At 38.6% G+C, this 22,512-nt stretch overlaps 1 protein-coding gene across 1 annotated transcript in view; it reads left to right on the forward strand.

The window, feature by feature from the left end:
* LOC128742177 (thrombospondin type-1 domain-containing protein 4) overlaps positions 1 to 22,512 on the forward strand; it is a 90,645-nt gene that overhangs the window by 53,086 nt on the left and 15,047 nt on the right. Inside the window, exons 2-3 of the mRNA XM_053838437.1 lie at positions 6,060 to 6,487; positions 16,831 to 17,032. Of these exons, the coding sequence (XP_053694412.1) occupies positions 6,440 to 6,487; positions 16,831 to 17,032 (250 nt within the window). The 5' untranslated portion in view covers positions 6,060 to 6,439. The remainder of the gene's footprint in view (positions 1 to 6,059; positions 6,488 to 16,830; positions 17,033 to 22,512) is intronic.

Genomic DNA, 22,512 nt, shown 5'->3' on the forward strand with positions numbered 1-22,512 from the left:
CTACCGGTTATGTAAATTAATTTGCTATGCAAAATGTCCACTGGAACTCCAGTTCTTCGCAGTCTCTAGTGGCGAACGATAGATTGACCCATAATGCCGTGGGAAAATGATGATATCTACCCGTGTGGGTGTGGGTAAAGCACCAAGCTCGTCTCATTTCAGCAGTAGTTTGGTTTGCACGACGATCAAATATTTGAATTCATTACGACTAGCAGAAGTTGAGCATCGCCGGACGACTTGCCGGTTTCTGGAAAATTTCTTCACTTTTCAGCTCACTGCCGGTGTGTCGGCTCAGTAAATATTAAATCTTCATCTATTTATTGGCTGTTAATGGCTCATTTGGTCTATGTTACAATGTTGTGAGCACACAACTAGCCGGCGGATACTGATTTGCAGCAATAACAATCACACGCGTGAATCAATCCAACACGTTACTTTATGGTCCTTTATGGAGATTCGATGTGACCGACCATGGATAGTTTCCGTTACTTTGTAAATTCCACATCTGTAGACTTTTATCCTTATGTGTTTGTCAGTTTGGAATTTGAAAACAACCCGACAAATGATTAGCAGAACATGGTTCAACGTCACGAAAAAAAAGTCAAATGGTATGTCCTCGTTTTTATACTATTTATAGCGAACATTTAATTCACTCAGAAAAGCGCGGACAGACAAAAATTTGTATGATTTAGTGTTGAAATGAACGAAAGCGGAGGTTTATATGTCGAAAACGGCATGGATTGTGCCTGCTATGAGGATGGCAAGGAGAGGCTTTCTGATTTATGTTTTGCTTCTCTCGTTAACCAAGCACACAATTACCGGTAATTGCAATTGCAATTGTTTTTCGCTCTCTCTTATATGCTTTATTCGGGCCTCCCGAAGCAATCAACCGAATTCATCATCACTTCTGAATCTTACTAATTGGTTGCTGGGCTATACGTTTATCTATTGTATCATCCCATTAGAATGATAACCTGGCAATTCAAAGGTTGCAATTCCAAATTAATCAAATTCGAAGTTTTACAAGGTTCAATTTAGTCACATTTTTTCCCGGTTCGATTATAATACATACGTGGAAACGATTGACCTTTGGCCCATCACTCCATCACTGGATGTAAACGAATCATAATATTGTGTCAGATTTGACAAGGGTGTGAGGATTCCCAAAAAGAAAAATACAATACGTCTGCTGTCGTTTCAATGCTAGAGACTTAAAATTGGTTTTATTTTGCAAAAGTTTTGTGCCGTTAGTTTTAACCTCTGTGAAAGGTGAATAGTCTTATTCACTTGCTTGAATCACTTGGAAGTTGTTTACAGTTTGTCAACGGAATCCGGCTTTAGGAAGACTGCAATGACTACTTGGATTCAACTTTTACGAAAACCATAATTCGATGGTTGTTTATCTCACATAGCGCATCACATACGGGCGGCCTGTGGGAACGAAGGGTCCGCTTGGTAAAAAAAAGTAATTGGGAAGAAGCATACTTACTAATTGTCGTGGAATGTTTTGTATAGGGGAACACTTGGCAGACGATCAAGGGTGATCAAAGAGCCCTGTGCGATGATATCGAGAAGATTGAAGTGGTTCGGCAATTTGATATTAGTCGAAGAGTAGTCAAGGTCTTCACAGAAAGGATGGACGAGTGCAACAAGCCTGGGTTCAGGCAACTGATGGAGGCACCATCTGCAGGCCGGTCGTGAAGTTTTTTGTTTTGTTAGATTATAGTCACTTTAACCAGCTTGGGTCATTCGTGACTTCTGCGGGGTTGGGATTTAAACCCGGGTCCTTGGCGTGAGTGGCGTGAATGCAAACCACTACGCCGGGACTGACCCCCGGTTACTAGAAAGTGGGTAAGCTGGAATCAGAACAACTCAATGCTTTATGGTTGGGGAATGTGACGTCAAATATCCCTCGGTGATTCGGTGAGTGATCCATCAATGGGTATGAGCGGTCCGCAAACTGTGTACAGCAGCCGGAACCTGCCACAAAAGACGACCATTAAGACTGTCGCAGTGGCCTTTTAACCCAATGCCCTTCTGGCATACAAAAAAAATCCCTTGGTGATCAATATGCGTGATTGTGTGGTTTATATAAAGAGCAATGCAATTTTACATACGTTCGCATTGACCAGTAGTTTGGTCCAGTACTAGTAATGGTTGGTTGAAGAAACAGTAGGGTTTAAGAGCCTGTTTCACTTGCTTGAACCACCTGGAAGTTGGGTAGAGTATGTCACAGGAAGCTTGCATTATGGCTGTTAGATGGTTGGGCCACGACTGCTAAGACATTGAGTGACACCGTAACGAATTTTCACGGGGCGAACAATTAACTACACGATCAAGACCGTTATGACATTTTGGTTTCAATCTATAAAAGTCTTAGGTCATAAATGTCTTTAACACTTGGCCCTTATTTATCGAGAGACATCGTAGCCAGTTATTAGAGTACAGGACAATTACGGAACAACGATCCTACTGACTCCTACAGCACAGCCTAAGCCGAGAATCGAACATACGATAAGTGGCTTGTTAGACCAGCATCGTACCTCGAAGCTAGCTAACTGGGCGGTTTCATACTCTACGAATACCTAAACTTGATGGTCTGGCACACCACATCTGGGCGGCGCGTGGGAACGAGTGGTGCGCTCGGTAAAGAAATCAGTGGATAAAAGAAAGAGTTCACCAGTTAGCTTTGAGGTACGATGTTGGTCTAACAAGCCAGTCGTCGTATGTTCAATTTTCGGCAGGGCGGTGTTACTAGAGTCAGTAGGAACATTGGACTAACCCCGTAATTGTCCTGTACTGTAATAACCGCCTGCGTAGTTTGTCGATAAAGAAGGGTAATGTCTAAAGACAGTTATCCCAAGACTTTGCTGTGGATAAAAGGAAGAGTGGTTAAGGTCTCTCATGGATAGTATGGACAAGTGCAACAAGCCTAACTGCAGATGGGCTCATTTGCAGGCTGGTCGTGCAATTGGCATTACTAGACGTCGTTACTTTCTCAGGGAGAGTGTTTCCCTGATACCTTGTCCGTAAACTCCGGAGCTTGTGTAAGACCTCATTTTGAACCAGCAGCTAGTGGCTGCTCTAATTTTGGTGCTATAGGACCAGCGCAAACTCGGTTCCGTGGTATGCTGGTAATCGGACCTTTTGTACTGCGATTGTGCGACCAGATGGATCTGATTATTCGAGGGGTTGAAAGTAGGCGGATTTTTTGGTTCCATAACGAAAGTAACCCTGGGTAAGATATAACTTCCGAAGTTATAGTACATTGAAGAATCGCTTGACAGCGATACCAGATTTCTCAGGATGCCCGTTAACCTCACGCCACGTCACCGAATCGGAAAGCTTATCCATCATGTAATACTTCTTATTCCCTACTGGAGAATTCTAGGATCGGGGATAAAATAAAAGATTCCATCCAATGACATGCTATCGAGGCTAAAATCCTGCACCAGCTTCACGTCTATCATTCCGCGAGAAGTGTCCGTATAGGTTGAAGTGCGTACTACCGTGCTACTTTCGGAAGCCTTCTCTACATCTACTGCAGTCTATTGCAACATCTTTTAGAGGTTATTGATTTCCCCTTTCTAATTTTCTATAACATTGGTGTTAATCTGCTGAAAAGACTTTTCCTTTACTAATTTAGATCAAAAAGAAATGAACTACTGCACAGGATGCTCTGGTACCAAACAGTGCTTGCCACATTGAAAGTAATCCTGATTTGCGTCCTGACTTGCAGTGGTTGCAGAATTCGCGAAAAAATGATTATTTGAATCGATGAACATCCCTCATGACCATACTTCCGTCTCGCCGATAAGGCATCCATCGGTTTCGAATTTTATCTCGAACATAACCTCATTGTGAACATCTGAATTCGTTCAAAAGTGGAATATTGAACTTTGAGTGTGGCTGATTTAGCTTTAGAGTGTGGCTGATATACGATGCGCCGGGACACCTGAAAGTATTCAAAATAATATCACCATTAAAAGAAAATAGTTTACAGTAGTGTTAGTTGCTTTAGAAGCAGCAGAAGGTGTTATTTTAGCCTTTGCGTTGCACACGATATTCGTATATTCAGCGATGCTAGGAAGCGTGAATGTATGTGGCTCATTATTTATAGACGAATTGAACCATTCGCTTCTCCGTTTTCTCATGATAAAATCGTTTGCCGATACTCCGGGTATATAACGGGCGGCAACTAAAATTTGGGATTTTTTTCTCAAGCTGTCAAAAAAAGGCAAAGATACATGAAGATGATCTGATTTGCCGAAATTAAAGATACATTATCCATTGTTGAAAAAAAATTAGTGTACCTTTGAAAACGGTCCGTAATCGGTTGTTCGGTGAAGCTTTCGTTTGACGTCGAAACAGGAGCGTTGTACGGCCGTTATGTCACCTTTGCGGGTGCATCTCTTGATTCTGCCAATCAACTGTTTGCAATTCGTGGCTCTCCGGTTATTTTTGTACACCAAGGAACACAAAATCCCGAAGAAATCTTCGATTGGGCATTGTTAGCATACGGTATAACCTAGTCAACTACCAAAAATCAACTTTATTGGTTAATGGACAGCTGAGATATCGCGATGGGCGTACAGCACCACCCACCGCGTTATACAAATGTTTACTGTATTCATTTTCCGATTTTTCCTCTGCTGAAACTGGATTCGAACGACAATAGGACATGAAATTGGACTTGAAATAAGATGGCCTGGACACGCCAGTGGATAAAACGACTATTTCCTACACTCAAAAAAATCGACACGTCGCATCCACGTGAAAAATCATGTAAACTTCTCTACTAGCTTACTTGAACTTCATGTACTAGTTAATGGGAAAGTTGAGGGGAAGAGATCTTTTATTGGCTGAGGTGGTACGAAATAAGAAGTAAAATCAGTGCACAAAGAGCAGAAGGTACTGAAGTGAGGGGTTAAAACCGACTAAAATATTAACACAGAATACAATTTGGGCATTTCACTTCATGACGCCTCAGAAAGATAAAATACTTCTGTCGTCCCCACCACAACCGCAGCATCACTATAATCAATTATACAGAATCCAAAAGATACAAAAAAAGAACTTTCGTTAAAGGATAGTCCACTCGAATATGTTTTGTGCCAAACTGGAACCGTTGCCGTGTTTGTTATCGTGAGTTGACTTCAAACTTGGCACGAGTCTGGCACTTGTGCATTTTTGCCATATTGTTGCGCTGCTGGTTAGGATAGCATAAAGTTGCCAATCGATGCTCGTATATGGCTTCGGAATGAGGAGCAGCAACAGCAACAGGAGAAAAAAACTATGAATCGAGCAGAAACCTATTTCGATAGGAGATATAAAGTTTAAAATGTGGAACTGATGAACGATAATTTGAAATTGATAGCCAATCCCTAGGGAATAGCAAAAGGCATCAAATAGAATTATGGTAATCTGCAAAAGTTGGCCAACGGAACCACCTCTTGCCGGACAGTCTAGTTTTATCCAAACTGTTTTAAGCTTGATCAGCTTCATTTCATTACTTTCTGAAAGTGGGTGTTTGCTAGTCATCAGCTCTATTAGTTTTTTGGTTTGAAACCGATCACAAAAGCTTGTTTAATTCTATTTTTGGTTTTGTTTTCAAAAAGTAATAACTTTTGTTAACTACATTCTATGTTATTTTAATCCTAAAAAATACTTTACTCTGCTTGCATAAGCACATTGAAACAACCGATTGTTAAAATTGAAAAAGACCCCCCGGAATACTCAGCTCATGCTAAACAAATTATAATTTCCAAACTACAGCCGTAAAAACTGGCAGCAGCAGCAGCAGCACCACTGGTAGCAATAAACTTTTTCTTTGAAACTGCGTTATTTGCAGTGAAAACGATAATCGCAAAATAAAGACGTGAATCACAAGTATCCTTTTGGAGTTGCTGCTATAGGCAAAAGTTTTCCCTTGAAAGCTTGTCGTTGTCGCTGTCGGCGCGTTGCCGTCATCGTCGTCAAACCATACCCTAGTGATACTGCATATATGTAAGAATAAGCGAAGAATTCTCTCTACAATTTTCCTTCTCCATCCCAACCAGACGGAAATCGAGTTTTGAATACGGCGAGCAGGCAAAAAAAGCGAAGAAAATGCGCCAATGTTATGTGCTGCGTGGCTGTGGAAATTGAATTATAACTTGTGCTATAATTAAATCCATTAAACGGAGAAGCTGAGCTGCAACTAAGAACACAAAGCAGTATAAGAAGAAGTACATCCCGGGGAGACCTGCACGAAGATTTAGTAAAAGTGTTTTCAAAGTTTGTGAAAAAGTGATGCCGAGGAACGGCACAGCAAAAGTGGCACAGAGTTCGTGAATACTTAATATACCCTCTAGCGCTGCATCCAGGTTGGCCGAACGTGCCGCCGGTCTCCGGAGCTCCCTTTCCTTGCCGTGCCGTCTGGAAAACAGGAAAATTTTAAATGTTTGTTAAAAATTCATTGCTACAGATCATAGCTACACTACTTGTGGTGAGTATATATACATAACTATGCATCTCTCTTTTGGACCTTACGCTATGGATTGTGTGTAAATACTAAGCACTGCCGAGGGCGGACAGTGGTACCCGGTTTCGGTCGATGCTGAAAAATGAAAACTGTTTTACCGAGAGACAAAGTTGTTGAAGGAGTAATTTGAATAATTTAATTGAGCGATAATGGCTTTGTAAAAGGTTACCGAGCTAAAATTTCGTAATCTGTTTATGATGGCAGATGGTCACAGATCAGGTAGGTTTTCGAACGCGCCGGCCGGCCGCAGACGCCGCAGTCGGCACTCGGCAGACCTGTGAATGGGCAATTTTTGTGAGGGTAATAGGATTAGAGTGCCAACGTTTTCACAGTAAAACCATGCATACGAGTTTGAAATTATTTTATCGTTTGTTCCATTTTTTTCTCGTGCTATGCACTTTAACTAGCGTAGGATCATGGTGAGGCTGAAACACACAGCTATGTTATAGCACGTACCGTAGGCAAGGAAGTTCTTCTCTTACGGACGCACGATTGAATAATAATCGTGCGGGTGTTTAATTACCTTAAACCTTCTACTTAATTGTTATTATTCTTAACAATTATTAGTTATATCCTCCTCATATCCTCATATGCACTCGAAATAACCTTTGTACTTAATTAAACTTCGAGTTCATGCAAAACTTAGATTGTACTTTTTCTACAAACTTGTTGAATAATCGCCGCTGAAAATTTTTGTTTTTCAATCTGCAGGGAGTACATAACTGATTTTTATGGTTATTGTAAGATTGATTGCTCGAATTTTACCCCGAACACAACCCTTCATCATTTGCTATATTCCCACTATTTTGATCAGATATTTTTGATCAGATTCTTGGTTGTCGCTTGCAGTTCCACCCTTTTTCTTCCGATTCTTGTTTACGATTCTTGCAAACTATAGTAACGCCATTGCCATTGTACCATTGATTGATTGAATTTGAACAGTGATCTAGTGAGATCAGAAGAGGCAATCGAACTCAATCTGCCCTAAAGAAGGCAGAAACCTATTATGAATGCACTTCATTCATTAAACTTTCTACTTTCAAATTTCAATCCGAAGCTGCAGATTGCATGCCAAACGAGGAACTTGCTTGTAAGCTTCGACCTCTTTTTCATCACTCTACCGATCAAACAAGGCATACAATTCTTCAAGAATTTGTCCGAAACAGTTGATCATACACGATGTTTTCTCTGTTTTCTCAGTTTGCTCCGTTTTCTGGTTTGCCTGTTTTCTTTGTTTTCTGACTTCCCAGTTTTCTACGTTTTTCTGTTTTCTCTGTTTTCTGATTTCCCTGTTTTCTTTGTTTTCTCTGTTTCCTGATTTCCCTGTTTTCTCTGTTTTCTGAGTTCCCTGTTTTGTCTGTTTTTTGACTTCCCTGTTTTCTCTTTTTTCTGACTTTCCTTTTCTTCAGTTTTCTGACTTTCCTGTTTTCTCTGTTTACTGACTTCTCAGTTTTCTTTGTTTTCTAACTTCCCTGTTTTCTCAGTTTTGTTTGTTTTCTGACATTCCTGTTTTCTCAGTTTTATGACTTTCCTGTTTTCTCAGTTTTCTCTGTTTTCTCCATTTTCTGACTTTACTGTTTTCTCTGTTTTATGACTTAACTGTTTTCTCTGTTTTCTTACTATCCTATTTTCTCAGTTTTGTCTGTTTTCTGACATTCCTGTGTTCTCAGTTTTATTTTCCTGTTTTCTCAGTTTTCTCTGTTTTCTCCATTTTCTGACTTTACTGTTTTCTCTGTTTTCTGACTTCCCAGTTTTCACAGTTTTGTCTGTTCTCTGACTTCGCTGTTTTGTCTGTTTTCTGACATTCCTGTTTTCTCAGTATGCTCTGCTTTCTGATGTTCCTGTTTTCTCTGTTATCTGATTTTCCTGTTTTCTCAGTTTTCCAACATTCCAGTTTCTCTGTTTTCTGTTTTCGTGTGCGCGTGTGCGCCTGTGTGTGTGTGTGTGTGTGTGTGTGTGTGTGTGTGTGTGTGTGTGTGTGTGTGTGTGTGTGTGTGTGTGTGTGTGTGTGTGTGTGTGTGTGTGTGTGTGTGTATGTGTGTGTGTGTGTGTGTGTATGTGTGTGTATGTGTGTGTAAAGCTTTTTTTGCGACTCACTTTTCTCAGAGAAGGTTGAACCGATTTTGATGTTCTTCGTGTCAAATGAAAAGTTTAGTTGTCTTATAGATCACTATTGAATTTCATACTGATCAGACTTTTAGTTCAAAAGTTATGTATAAAAATACGAAAAATACGTGGCTACATTTTCTCAGGGCTCCCTCAACCGATTTGAACAAAATTGATTGCAAATGAAAGGAGAGCCTTTAAAAGCCACAACCTGTAAATTTCACGATGATTGGGCTTGTAGTTTGAAAGTTATATAAAGAAATACCAAAAAAAAAGTAACTAAAACATATTTTTGTCACATATAAGTAATAATTCAATGAGAAATATTCTTCAATTTATTATTATTTGAAAATTATCGTTGAGATCAAGTTATTGAAAATCAGACGATTCATTCAAAAGCTATTCAAACTTAATCACCGTACCATACCGGCACAGTGTATTAAACTTTTCAAAACGTGTGACACCAAAATATATCAATCAAGCGTCGATTGTCCTCAATGTATGTGTGATGTACGTGTGTGATGTGTGCGTGTATGTTTGTATGTGTATATGTGTATTTGTGTGTATGTGTATTTTGCAATTTGCATTGAAATACAAGAAAAGTGAGAAACATTTCAATTGTCATTTTTTTCTCCTGCTGTTACTCGTAATCGGACAAGATAAGCAGAAAAGTGAAAAAAAACAGTTGATAGCATATAGGTATAATGGTGTATAGGATTAAAAATTTTCTCAATTTTCTTGATTTTCTCAAATAAATGTATACAAATTTCAAACAAATTTTGCGCATATGGGATTGCTCATGCTATCGAAAACGATAAGCGCTGAAAAACGATCATATTTCCCATCCTCAGCCATGTTTATGGCGCTGTTTTTGCACTATTTCTTTAATCTAATCTCGTTTCTTTAACCCTCTAAAGAACATCATCGTAAAAACGATGCGATCAAGCTAATGACTATTTTGTCATGGAAATCATTGAAAAGAAACTCAATTTTTATTTTCGTGCAAAAATAATTATCTGAATACTGCTAAGAAAAAGTCCAGTTTCTATTTTTTTATTTTTCATATTTAACACTCTATATGGTTATTTTTCTCATTTCAGATATATTACAAAATTGAAGCATATACCGTGAACGTACCATATTCTGCGCAGCTCCTGATTCTGCGCATTTTGCTTTATATATGTACTAGCTGACCCGACAAACTTCGTATTGCCACAAATTAACCTGTGTTGTACATAAATCATGAATCTCGGATGATCTTTGTCACTATCTCGAGTTTTGCAAGCCCCCCAGTGGGCGGAGCTTCCGACGGCGGGTCACCGGCAACACTCGCGACCGGCTCGTCCTGAATGATCTAGTGTTACTATAGATAGTTTTTGTGGTCTTGTTATTGATTAATGTTTTATGGAAGAGTCTCGGATTTCTCGAGTTGGATTAGTTTTTGAGTTTCGCAAAAATTTCTGTTTTATTTGTATGAGAGTCCATATCCCCCTACCACAGGGGTGAGAGGTCTCTAACTATCATAAAATAAATTCATGATTCAAAAATCTCCTACATGCTAAATTTGGTTCCATTTGCTTGATTAGTACTCAAATTATAAGGAAATTTGTATTTCATTTGTATGGGAGCCCACCCTCTTAAAAGGGAAAGGGGTCGTAATACACCACAGAAAAAAAATTCTGCCATCTAAAACTCTCACATGCCAAATTTGGTTCCATTTGCTTGATTAGTTCTAAAGTTATGAGCAAATTTGTATTTCGTTTGAATGGGAGCCCCCCCCCCTCCTAAAAAGGTAAGAAGTCCTAATTCATAATGGGAAAAATGGTTGCCTCCAAAAACACCCACATGCCAAATATGGTTCCATTTGCTTGATTAGTTCTCGAATTATGAGGAAATTTGTATTTAATTTGTGTAGAAGCCCCCCCTCTTGAAGTGTGGAAGGATCCTAATTCACCGTAGAAAATATTTTTGCCTTCAAAAACCTCCACATGCCGAATTTGGTTATATTTGCTTGATTAGTTCTCGAGTTATGGGGAAATTTGTATTTCATTTGTATTGGAGCCCCCCCTCCTAATGTGGGAAGAGGTCCTTCACAGAATCACAGAAAAAATTCTTGCCTCCAAAAACACCTACACGCCAAATTTGGTTCCATTTGCTGGATTAGTTCTCGAGTTATGAGGAAATTTGTATTTCGTTTGTATAGGACCCCCCCCTCCTAAAGTGGGGAGGGTTCCCAATTCATCATTGAAAAAAAAATTGTCTCCAAAAACACACATATGCCAAATTTGGTTCAATTCGCTTGATTAGTTCTCGAGTTATGAGGAAATTTGTATTTCATTTGTACACTTTCCTCTTAAAGTGGGGAGGGGTCCTAATTCACCATAGAAAATTTTCTTGCTCTCGAAAACCTTCACATGGCAAATTTGGTTGCATTTGCTTGATTAGTTCTCAAGTTATGAGGAAATTTGTATGCAAGCCTCCCCCTCTTAAAGGGGAGAGGAGTTATAATTCCTCTTATAAAGAGGGGAGGGGTCTCAATTCACCATAGAATAAATTCTTGTCACCAAAAAAAAAACACCCACATGCCAAATGTTGTTCTATTTGCTTGATTAGTTCTCGAGTTAGGAGGAAATTTGTATTTCATTTGTACAGGAGCCCCCCTCTTAGAGTGGGGAGGGGTCCTAATTCACCGTAGAAAATTTTCTTGCCCTCGAAAACCTTCACATGCCAAATTTGGTTCCATTTGCTTGATTAGTTCTCGAGTTATGAGGAAATTTGTATGGAAGCCCCCGCTCTTAAAGGGGAGAGGAGTTACAATTCCCCTTATAAAGAGGGAGAGGTCTCAATTTACCATAGAATAAATTCTTGTCACCGAAAACACCCACATGCCAAATTTGGTTCTATTTGCTTGATTAGTTGTATAGGAGTTTGTATAGTTTGTATAGGAGCCCCCCCTCCTAAAGTGGGGAGAGGTTCTTATTCATCATAGAAAAAATTCTTGCCTCCAAAAACACCTACATGCCAAATTTGGTTCCATTTGCTGGATTAGCTCTCGAGTTATAAGGAAATTTGTATTTCGTTTGTATAGGAGCCCCCCCCCCCACTTAAAGTGGGGAGGGGTCCCAATTCATCATAGAAAAAAATTTTGTCTCCAAAAACACACACATGCCAAATTTGGTTCCATTTGCTTGATTAGTTCTCGAGTTATGAGGAAATTGGTATTTCATTTGTACAGGAGCCCCCCTCTTAAAGTGAGGAGGGGTCCTAATTCAACATAGAAAATTTTCTTGCCCTCGAAAACTTTCACATGCCAAATTTGGTTCCATTTGCTTGATTAGTTCTCGAGTTATGAGGAAATTTGTATGGAAACCCCCCCTCTTAAAGGGGAGAGGAGTTATAATTCCCCTTATAAAGAGGGGAGGGGTCTCAAATTACCCTAGAATAAATTCTTGTCACCGAAAACACCCACATGCCAAATTTGGTTCTATTTGCTTGATTAGTTCTCGAGTTATGCAGAAATTTGTGTTTCATTTGTATGGGAGCCCCCCCTCTTAGTGGGGGGAGGGGTCTCTAACCATCACTAAAACCTTTCCTGGCCCCAAAAACCTCTACATGCAAATTTTCACGCCGATTGGTTCAGTAGTTTTTGATTCTATAAGGAACACAGGACAGACAGACAGACAGACAGACAGACAGACAGACAGACAGACAGACAGACAGACAGACAGACAGACAGACAGACAGACAGACAGACAGACAGACAGACAGACAGACAGACAGACAGACAGACAGAAATCCTTCTTTATAGGTATAGATTTTTCAACATTGTGCATAACTATGGCCATTGTGTTATTTTTTTATAAATCTCTGTTGAATATTACGCCATTATTCACAAAAGGGCCATAATAGTTGACGGCGAAATAAATTAAAGTGAAACTGAAAGTATTTTATATGTCAGAAAACAACGTCGTTAGCGCCAACGCTAAAACTGTCCTTCTAGAAAATTAACAAAATAATGATCGAAATTCTTTGCAATGATCAAATTACCCAGCATAATTAAAAAGAATAATTAGTTTTAGTCATGTTTTAGACAAAAAGAGTGATTGCATGCCTTGTTTTCGTTGGAAAAATGCGATGCAGTAGTGCGCAGATTTAGGCACAGATTTTTTATTCATGTTCCAAATTCTGCGCAGTAATGTATCCTATGAAGAAATCGCGAAAAAATACGCAACTTCTCCCAAATGGCTCAGGTATAGAGGCATAGAAATTCAAGTAGAACCTTTAACTTGCATTGATTGGAATTCTGTGTTATGGCTTGGGGTCCGAACCTACGAACGCCAATTCATGGAACCATGTCTTCTGATTTTTTTTGACAGTCGAACTTCATTGAGCTGTCAGGGAGTGGGGAAGTGGTTTCTATATGAAAACACAATTGTTAATATTAGTCTAAAGTATAATGTTCAGTATAGAGAAAACCCGAATGAACTCGCCCTTCACGTTATCGACAATAAAATATTTAAAATAAGCCAATCCAAATGATAATAATGTTCCTGTGCCACCTGGACAGCACAAGAAGGCCAGATCATGGATTTAATCATGGTAATGGCTAATGTCGGATTTTTGATGTGCTTTCAGCGTATAAAGACATAAACTACATGGTATGAATGTTTATTGTTACTTTTTAGGTGCGCAGAATTAGGAACAAACATGCGCAGAATTAGGAACATGGGCAATAGAGTGCGCAGAATTAGGCACCGTGGATAAGTTTACAAAACGAAAGATATACTCAATTGTTGGTCGACTTTTAATTCCCATGTTTTTTACCGTATATTATAGACCGTAGCACTACACGTTGCTGCTATCCACGTTGTTAATTTAAATCTAGAATACTTAGAATAGCGGAAGAATCATAAAAATGTCTTAACTGCGCAGAATATGGTACGTTCACGGTACTCATTGAAAAATTTTGAGATCAATTATTTTGTTCAAGATATCGTTTTTGTTTAAAAGTGAAAAAGTGGTTGTGCAATATATTTTTTCCTGAATTCTTGATTTTGAAAAGTGATAGATAACTTATGAACGCATGGTTGGCATGGTGAATGATGTGATACTAATATCAAAATATCAGGAAAACATTTTTCAAATTGTCAATTCAAAACAAATTTCGTATGAGGCTCTGAAGCTTTAAAAGCTACGGCCGTCTACACATGGCCTTACCCAAGGGGTTTCCAGTAAGGCCAGTATAAGAGAGTAGTAATCAGAGATTACTTTTGTAATCATTTGCGAATTTATTAGGTACTCAATGGTAATCAGTAGAGTAATCAATGATAATCTTAAGTAATCATTGGTAATCATGATTAATTTATAGTAATCACAAGCGATTGATTACTGGTAATCAGAGGTAATCAGTAAAGTAATCAAAAGTAACTTTTTTTCAAAGGTGCGTATGCGTAGTAATCATTGCTGTTGGAAACCCCTTGGCCTTACCTGTTAGAGCATTAATTTCTACTCTTCTACGTATCATTCAAGTCTGCAAAAATTATCTTGTGTGTTCACATGTATGTTTCTATATAAATCACGTAAATATTATAAACAATAAGCTGTTGATAAAATAAATTAAATAACGCTTACCAATATTCACGCACCTTAGGAAAGAATATATAATTATTTCACGCAGTACGTTCTTGTGAATTTTTCTGTCCAATATGGATTTTGAGGAATAAGAAACTGATATTTAAAAATATAATCAACTTAATTGTAGATGTTCCTGAGAAATTAAAAAGTAATTATAGCTGCCTTCCTTTTTTTTTGGTTGACAATAAGTCACTTTACTTTTTTCTTTACGGGAAGAGTAAATGTTTAATGTGATAAATCAAAAATAAGATGGACTGAAAAGATTAAAAATATCGACTAAGCGAGGGTGAGAGTCGAACTCACAGCTCTGATATCAGACGGCCTGGTGGTGTAATTGGTTCAATAACACGCTCAACTAGAGATTGAGACTGTCACCCTCGCTTAGTCGATATTTTTAGTCTAAGATCAAGATTTTCAGTCCATCTTATTTTTTATTTGTCACATTAAGCATTTATTCTTCTTGTAAAGTAAATATAGTTGTAGTAGAAAGGCTGGGTCACACCGCTAGGTGGATTAATTCGGGTTTTGTAAAATTTTTTTCGAAAAGCTTTTTCCAGCTGACATCTTGCTATAAATGTGAAGAATTTTTCCCTTCTTGTTAAGAATATTTTTTCAAAGCTAGAAAATAGGTAGAAAATATTTTGTGTTCTTTTTCTTTTTCCACTGGCTGTGTTTTGTGTTCAAAGTTCAAAAGTTATAAAAACCTTCACCAAACTTTTACCAACAAAACAAAAACGTTCGTTCCAATACGTTGATTAGTTTGCGAAAAAAGGATACCTACATAAAGTTTGAAAATCGTGTTTTACAGTAGTGGTATTTTATCACTTCGAGTTTGTTCCACTCGGCACTGGAATACTTATCTATATGATTGTTTTTCATCCACTTCCCGTGGTTGGATCATTAGAAAATTAGTATTAAAATAAACGGAAAAGTTTGTAGAATCGAAACAAATAAATAAAAAAATTGAAACATTTATGTCTCATTAAATGCAATGTTTCGAGTCAACATAACATATAAACACAATCGTATATCGGCCAACCTATTTTTCTATAGTCATTTTTCTTTGGTCCGTAATTTTTTTCTCCGATACCAAGTGTCGCAGCACCATAGGCACCGAGCTATAAATACTCCTATATAAACCGGTAACCAGCACACACAAAAAAAATCATTAAAGGTAAATATTTATGCCGTTATAAAATTCATGAAATGGCACCTATAATATTTCTCAAGACGCTCATCAAGGATAAGTTCTGACCCAGTTTCATGCTTTTCATATTTTCTTTACCAAAAAACTTCCCGCTCCTTCTATCAGGTCCAACAAGAAAGGACCGATGCTTACGGTTTACACTTGCACATGGTGTTGTGTGTAGGTACATGCAATATGGCACAATTGCAAAGAACAGAGTGAAGAAATTAAATGCAAACACACATTTACCGGGGGTTGTAAAAAAAAGAAAGCGCATATTTTAATTTTTCACCAGAACTGCTTCCCCATCTTGTGATTTTTTTTTCTGTGTTAAGAATGTCACCATCGCATCCGTGTCAAGATCCGTATTCTTCGGCGAACGATTTTTGCTGTGCTTAACGATGAATAAAGTTTTTCTTTGCCATCTTTCTAAAGTTTCTCCGATCGAAAATGGCTTTTTTTTTGCTATAGACGTTGAAGGGGTATTCATGAATTGAGATCAGTGCCGAAGCTGGCGGACACAATGAAAATGCGCCATATAAAAAGGACCTGTGCCTAAAGGCTTATCTCGTTCGCCGAATAATTGTGATTGACAACTTGTCGTTTGATGGAGACGCACGGTAATAATCAGATTTTACAGAAGGATTGAAGGGAAAATGTTTAACGAAAATGTTAAAAGTTATTTAACCGCAATCCAGTGTTATTCGACCGATGGCAAACTGACAATGACGTTGTGAAAAGCAGGGGAAAGAACTTGACTGCAACACCTGCTCGAACCAAAACTTTTCGATGTAAATTTTCCGAACAGCACAAAGATAAATACACCGAACAAAATCTTCGGAGCGGAAGTTTTTGTCCTGCATGGTCCAGATTTTACGTTGCAAGTCATCGCTTGTGGCTTTGAAAAGTTAACCAAGGAAGAAAAAGTTTCGATCTGCTTCCTTGTGAGCATACTGTACTTGAGAAAACAGGAACCGCAGAAACCGCTTTTAATTTTTTTCTGTCAAACGTCTCCGCCCACTGTGGTGTGGTTAGATGCTTTCCTGATTCCGTGGTTTCCACCCTAGAATGATTGAGGAAAAGCGACCGGCTGTTCAAATACGAATCCGGAAGATCATAGTGATGAAATTATTTTTGCTCAAGCTGTTGTAAGCTGATGCAAATTCGCATGCACTGCTTACGGCAGATGCACATTTTAATGAATGTTCGTTTTCCCACGCTTACCCTTCGCTCTTTCCAATGAAAATAATTACAGATAATGTTTGGTCAGTTGAGTCAGTAGCAATTGTACGGATGGCTGCTTTTGTTCTTTATTAATTCAACTCTGCTGCTGGGTGGATATGATAAATGATTTTCTTCACTCTCTACACTCTACTTTCAGGCTGTTCACAATAGTGGCGTGATATCTGGAACGTTTATGAATAATGGCGCGGTGCGATGTGGTACATCTGCCGTCTGCCGGCCCTTTTCCGCCATCTACACCAAAAGTCAGCTGGCCAACGGGTATGTCCACGTGGCCACGGTTCCGGCTGGAGCATATAACGTCACCGTAACGGAACTGCAGAACAGTCAAAACTATCTGGGTAAGTATGCACCACGGGGGGTTTCTGGGCGAATAAATGTGATTGAAGGGGATTTGCACAGATGCACTTTCCAGAGTTACTGACAATTTATCATGAATGCTGTAGTGGTTTCAAAAGCATTACCCTGTCATATATCATACAAAATTCGATCTCCAGTTGTGTTCGAATGTTTGAGTACATCTGAAGTCGAGATTTTCTGCAGTTTGTTATATTGAGTGAATAGAGTGTCCTCAGTAATAACCAATGGCTTTTGCAGTTTATCCAACGTTCATAATTTGTTACTGCGTTTCAAATTGCAAAGATTTTGATCCACTCGAAACTTTTGGCCTCTGCAATAAGTTCAAATAAATTGCAACAGATTGCAGTTTAAACATAAACTAATTTATAGAATTAATTTTCTAAGAAATCCAAAAAATATACTGTTCCAAATATGCACATATTTGAAATATTTAAAAACTAAATCTGTATTTTTCTCTCAATGAATACAATTTTACCCAACCGCGAACGTTCTTCATAAAAACCACTAATTACCTCAAATTATTCTGTACATATTCCCAAATACAGCGTTTTACCATAAACAACTGTTAATTTCTCATGTAAAATCAAGAGCAAAACTACAGAGTTACCTCGATATAAGACAACCTCGTTATAAAACAACCTCGATATAAGGCAATTCGATATAAGACAATTTTTACCTCGATATAAGACAAATTCCTTTGATATAGTTGGTAACGACACCTAAGCCAATTTTCCAATCCGCGGAGCCATAAAGACGTCCATTATTTCTAAATAATGCGAAAAATTGTAAAAAACTAATAGCTCAAACAATAATAAATAGTTCAAAAAACGTAAACACACAACACAGACCAAAATGCTTGAAAAAATTATGTTTCGATATAAAACAATTTCGATATAAGACAACTTTTTGAAATTATAAATTGTCTTATATCGAGGTATCCCTGTACCGAGGTATCGTTTCGAAACACTAAATCTTCATGCAAAATAAAAGCATTTTGCGCTTTTTACAAATACCTCTTACTTCTTACTTCTTACTTCTTACTTCTTACTTCTTACTTCTTACTTCTTACTTCTTACTTCTTACTTCTTACTTCTTACTTCTTACTTCTTACTTCTTACTTCTTACTTCTTACTTCTTACTTCTTACTTCTTACTTCTTACTTCTTACTTCTTACTTCTTACTTCTTACTTCTTACTTCTTACTTCTTACTTCTTACTTCTTACTTCTTACTTCTTACTTCTTACTTCTTACTTCTTACTTCTTACTTCTTACTTCTTACTTCTTACTTCTTACTTCTTACTTCTTGCTTCTTGCTTCTTGCTTCTTACTTCTTACTTCTTACTTCTTACTTCTTACTTCTTACTTCTTACTTCTTACTTCTTACTTCTTACTTCTTACTTCTTACTTCTTACTTCTTACTTCTTACTTCTTACTTCTTACTTCTTACTTCTTACTTCTTACTTCTTACTTCTTACTTCTTACTTCTTACTTCTTACTTCTTACTTCTTACTTCTTACTTCTTACTTCTTACTTCTTACTTCTTACTTCTTACTTCTTACTTCTTACTTCTTACTTCTTACTTCTTACTTCTTACTTCTTACTTCTTACTTCTTACTTCTTACTTCTTACTTCTTATTTCTTACTTCTCATTTCTTACTTCTCATTTCTTACTTCTCATTTCTTACTTCTCATTTCTTACTTCTCATTTCTTACTTCTCATTTCTTACTTCTTATTTCTTACTTCCTCCTACTTCCTCTTACTTCTTACTTCTTCTTACTTCTTCTTACTTCTTCTTACTTCTTCTTACTTCTTCTTACTTCTTCTTACTTCTTCTTACTTCTTCTTACTTCTTCTTACTTCTTCTTACTTCTTCTTACTTCTTCTTACTTCTTCTTACTTCTTCTTACTTCTTACTTCTCACTCGTCACTGTTCATTTCTAATTTCTCATTTCTGATGTCTCATTTCTCATTTTTTATTCTTCATTTCTCATTCTCATTTCGCACTTCTCATTTCTTATTTCTCATTTCTCATTTCTTATTTTTCGTTTCTCATTTCTCATTTCTTATTTCTCATTTCTCATTTCATATTTCTCTTTTCTCTCATTAGGCATTGTTCATTTTTTATTTCTCCTTTTTCTTTTCTCATTTTTCATTTCTAATTTCTCATTTCTCATTTTTCACTCATTTTTCACTCAGTTTTCATTTCTCCTTTCTCATTCCTCATTTCTCATTTTTAATTTTCACGTCTCATTTTTCTCACCATTGTTCTAGCTTTTCATTCCTCATTTTTCACTTGTCGCTTTTTGCTCCTTACTTCTCACATTTCACTTCTTACTTCCCTTTTCTCGCTTCTCAAGAGTGATTATAAAAGCTCTAAATCTCAAGACTCACAAAAAATTAAAATCAACCGTAAATCTTGTCTAACCCAATCCTGTGCAGAAAAGTAACGCTTGAATTTTTCTGTTTCCACAGCAAGAAGCGCAAAACTCACACATATTTCATCATGCCTGATCACATTCCGCTTTCTCATTTCCTTTTCCATTTTCGCTTTCTTCTCCATTTCCGCTGTCTGCTTCATTCTCACTTCTACTCACTCACTTCCTTCTCCATTCTCACTACCCTCTGCATTCTTATTTCCTCCTCCATTCTCGCTTCCTTCTGTTCCTAAAAATAGACTGTCGAAGAACTTCCTTAGCATCATTGAGGCAATTACATGAGATGTTGTAGGTACGACGCGTCGAATTCAGTGGAACAGCTGGTGTGATGTTGAATGCCAGACAATGTCAGACGATAAGAACCAAGCCGGGTGTCCAGGAAGATATAGGGCAACTAGAGCTGAATAGAGCTGAAGACGCGCGAATACGCAGAGCGTGTGCTCGACGGCGCAGAAGACAGTTTCGCTTGGAACTTGGCACGGTTTTTTTCTTAGAACAAGTACAAAATTGGGAAAACTATCTGAGAACTGAAAACTGAGAGAGAGAGAATTTGACCAAGTATCGACGAGCGAGGAATGAGTTGACCACGATCCTGAGGATGAAAAAGCGCCAGAAGGAGGACAGAGATCGTGAGGAGCTTGAACAACTATTCCGGGCTAATGATGACCGCAAGTTTTACGAGAAGGTGAACCAACCTCGCAAGGCCCACACACCAAAACCTGATATGTGTATGGACGAGGGAAGGGATCTAATCACAAACGAGCGCGAGGTGGTCGACAGGTGGAAGCAGTTCTTCGATGAACACCTCAACGGCGAAATAGCAGCAGGAGACGCAATGGAAGTTAACCTCGGAGTACCTACAAACGACAACAGCGTACCGGCTCCCGATAAATCGGTCTGCTGAAGAATAATAGAGCCGCCGGAAAGGACCGACTCCCGGCAGAACTCTTCAAAAATGGCCAAAAACCGCTAGTAACGGCACTTCACTGGCTGATTTCAAGGATTTGGTAAGAAGAGAAACTACCGGAGGAGTGGATGGAAGGCGAAGTCTGTCCCATCTACAAAAAGGGCGACCGGCTAGACTACTGTAACTACCGCGGCATTACGCTGGTCAACGCCGCCTACAAGGTGCTCTCCCAGATTTTGTTGCGTCGTCTATCCCCAATAGCAAGAGAATTCGTAGGGCAGTATCAGGCGGGCTTTATGGCGGCCCGTGCTACTACGGATCAAATTTTTACTCTCCGACAAATCCTTCAGAAATGTCGAGAGTACAACGTGCCCACGCATCATATTTTCTTGGATTTCAGAGCAGCATACGATACCGTTGAACGCGAGTAAGGAGATTCAACGACGCATTCAAGCTGGAAATCGAGCCTACTTTTCCCTTCGCAAGACGTTTCGATCAAGGAGCATACGCCGCCGCACAAAACTGACGATGTACAAAACGCTAATCACACCGGTAGTCCTCTATGGACTTGAGACAGTAACTTTACTTACGGAAGACATACATGCACTTGCCGTTTTTGAACGAAAGGTGTTGCGGACTATTTTTGGCGGAGTACAGACGGAAAGCGGAGAGTGGCGGAGACGTATGAATCACGAGCTACAGGCACTGCTTGGAGAGATTCCCATCGTACACCTGGCGAAAATTGGGAGACTACGGTGGGCCGGCCACGTCGCAAGGATGCCGGACGACTGTGTAGTGAAATCCGTTCTCTTCAAGAACCCCACTGGCACCAGGAATAGAGGGGCTCAACGTGCAAGATGGCTCGACCAGGTTGAAGCCGACTTGCGTGTGTCGAAACGCGCAACGAATTGGCGACGAGTGGCCCAGGACCGAGCACAGTGGAGAGGAATTTTTGATACGGCAAGAGCCACCCCGGCTGAATAAAAGAAAGAAAGTACAAAATGGCAATTTTCGCGTAACTTTCCTAAAAGACTTAAGTAACCATGAACGATTCGCCTCGTCTCTCCTCTCTACTGCTTATCACAACGACACTAACTGGTTTGCATGAATCGCTTGCTGGAGCCCTTGTCAGCTAGTCGTTAAGAAAAATTGGGTAACAATACAGTAATGTCACCGTAGTAATCGAAAAAACAGGGACACCAAAGAGAGTCTTTTAGTATTTCTTAGGTCGTTTTGAAAAGTTGCGCAAAAATTACACCCAGGGCGGAACGAGTGCTTTCCCACTCTTAAATAATTCTACCTATAAACAGGTCGGATTTAACTAAAACTTGGTCAAAACTACTCAAAATACCCTAAAAGTGTACAAACTCAAATTTTGGGTGAAAAATTTAATCAATTTTGGCTACTTCCTACCGATAATTGAATTATTCTCTGTGACAAATGACGTACTTTTACGTTCAAACTACCAATTTTTGGTTGAAAAACTACTCAAAATATGAGCTCTTTAAAGACATTTTGATTTGTTTTAACCAAATTTTAACTGAATCCAACCAATTTACGGGTAAACTCATTTAAGAGTGTAGACTTTATTGAATGATAAAGCAACTGTTAAGCAAACAGAAACGGGTTCGATTTGCAAAACACGGAAAATAAATTTTGGAACCCAAGAATACAGGAGAACACAGGAACACGAAGCGAAAGACGTACGACCAGTTGACTAGTTTCGCTTCTTTCCATTTTACTTTTCTCTGACTCTGTCGCGATCCAACGTAAACATTTTTCTAAAGTGAAGGAGCGTTTGATGAGAAGAATGATAAACTGGATGAAACTGGGAAATTGCGATTAAGGCCAAAAATATATTGGGTCGTTCAATGGCAGGTGGTGGGACTCCAATCCACACTCTCTCGATTGGTACCCGAGTGTTTTATGCGATTAAACTACTCCTAACTCCTTCGCATAGTCTCACTTTCTCTTTCTACGAGTAGTGGAACTTTCGATGAGGATTTCTATCGTACAATGTTGCAATCAATACTTGAAGAAAAAATGAAGAATGGAGCGTAGCGTAGACGCAAATCACGAGATAATTCTGATACATAGAAAATGTAATACAACGTGACT

The sequence above is a fragment of the Sabethes cyaneus genome, chromosome 3 (genome assembly GCF_943734655.1).
Source record: "Sabethes cyaneus chromosome 3, idSabCyanKW18_F2, whole genome shotgun sequence".
NCBI lineage: Eukaryota > Metazoa > Arthropoda > Insecta > Diptera > Culicidae > Sabethes > Sabethes cyaneus.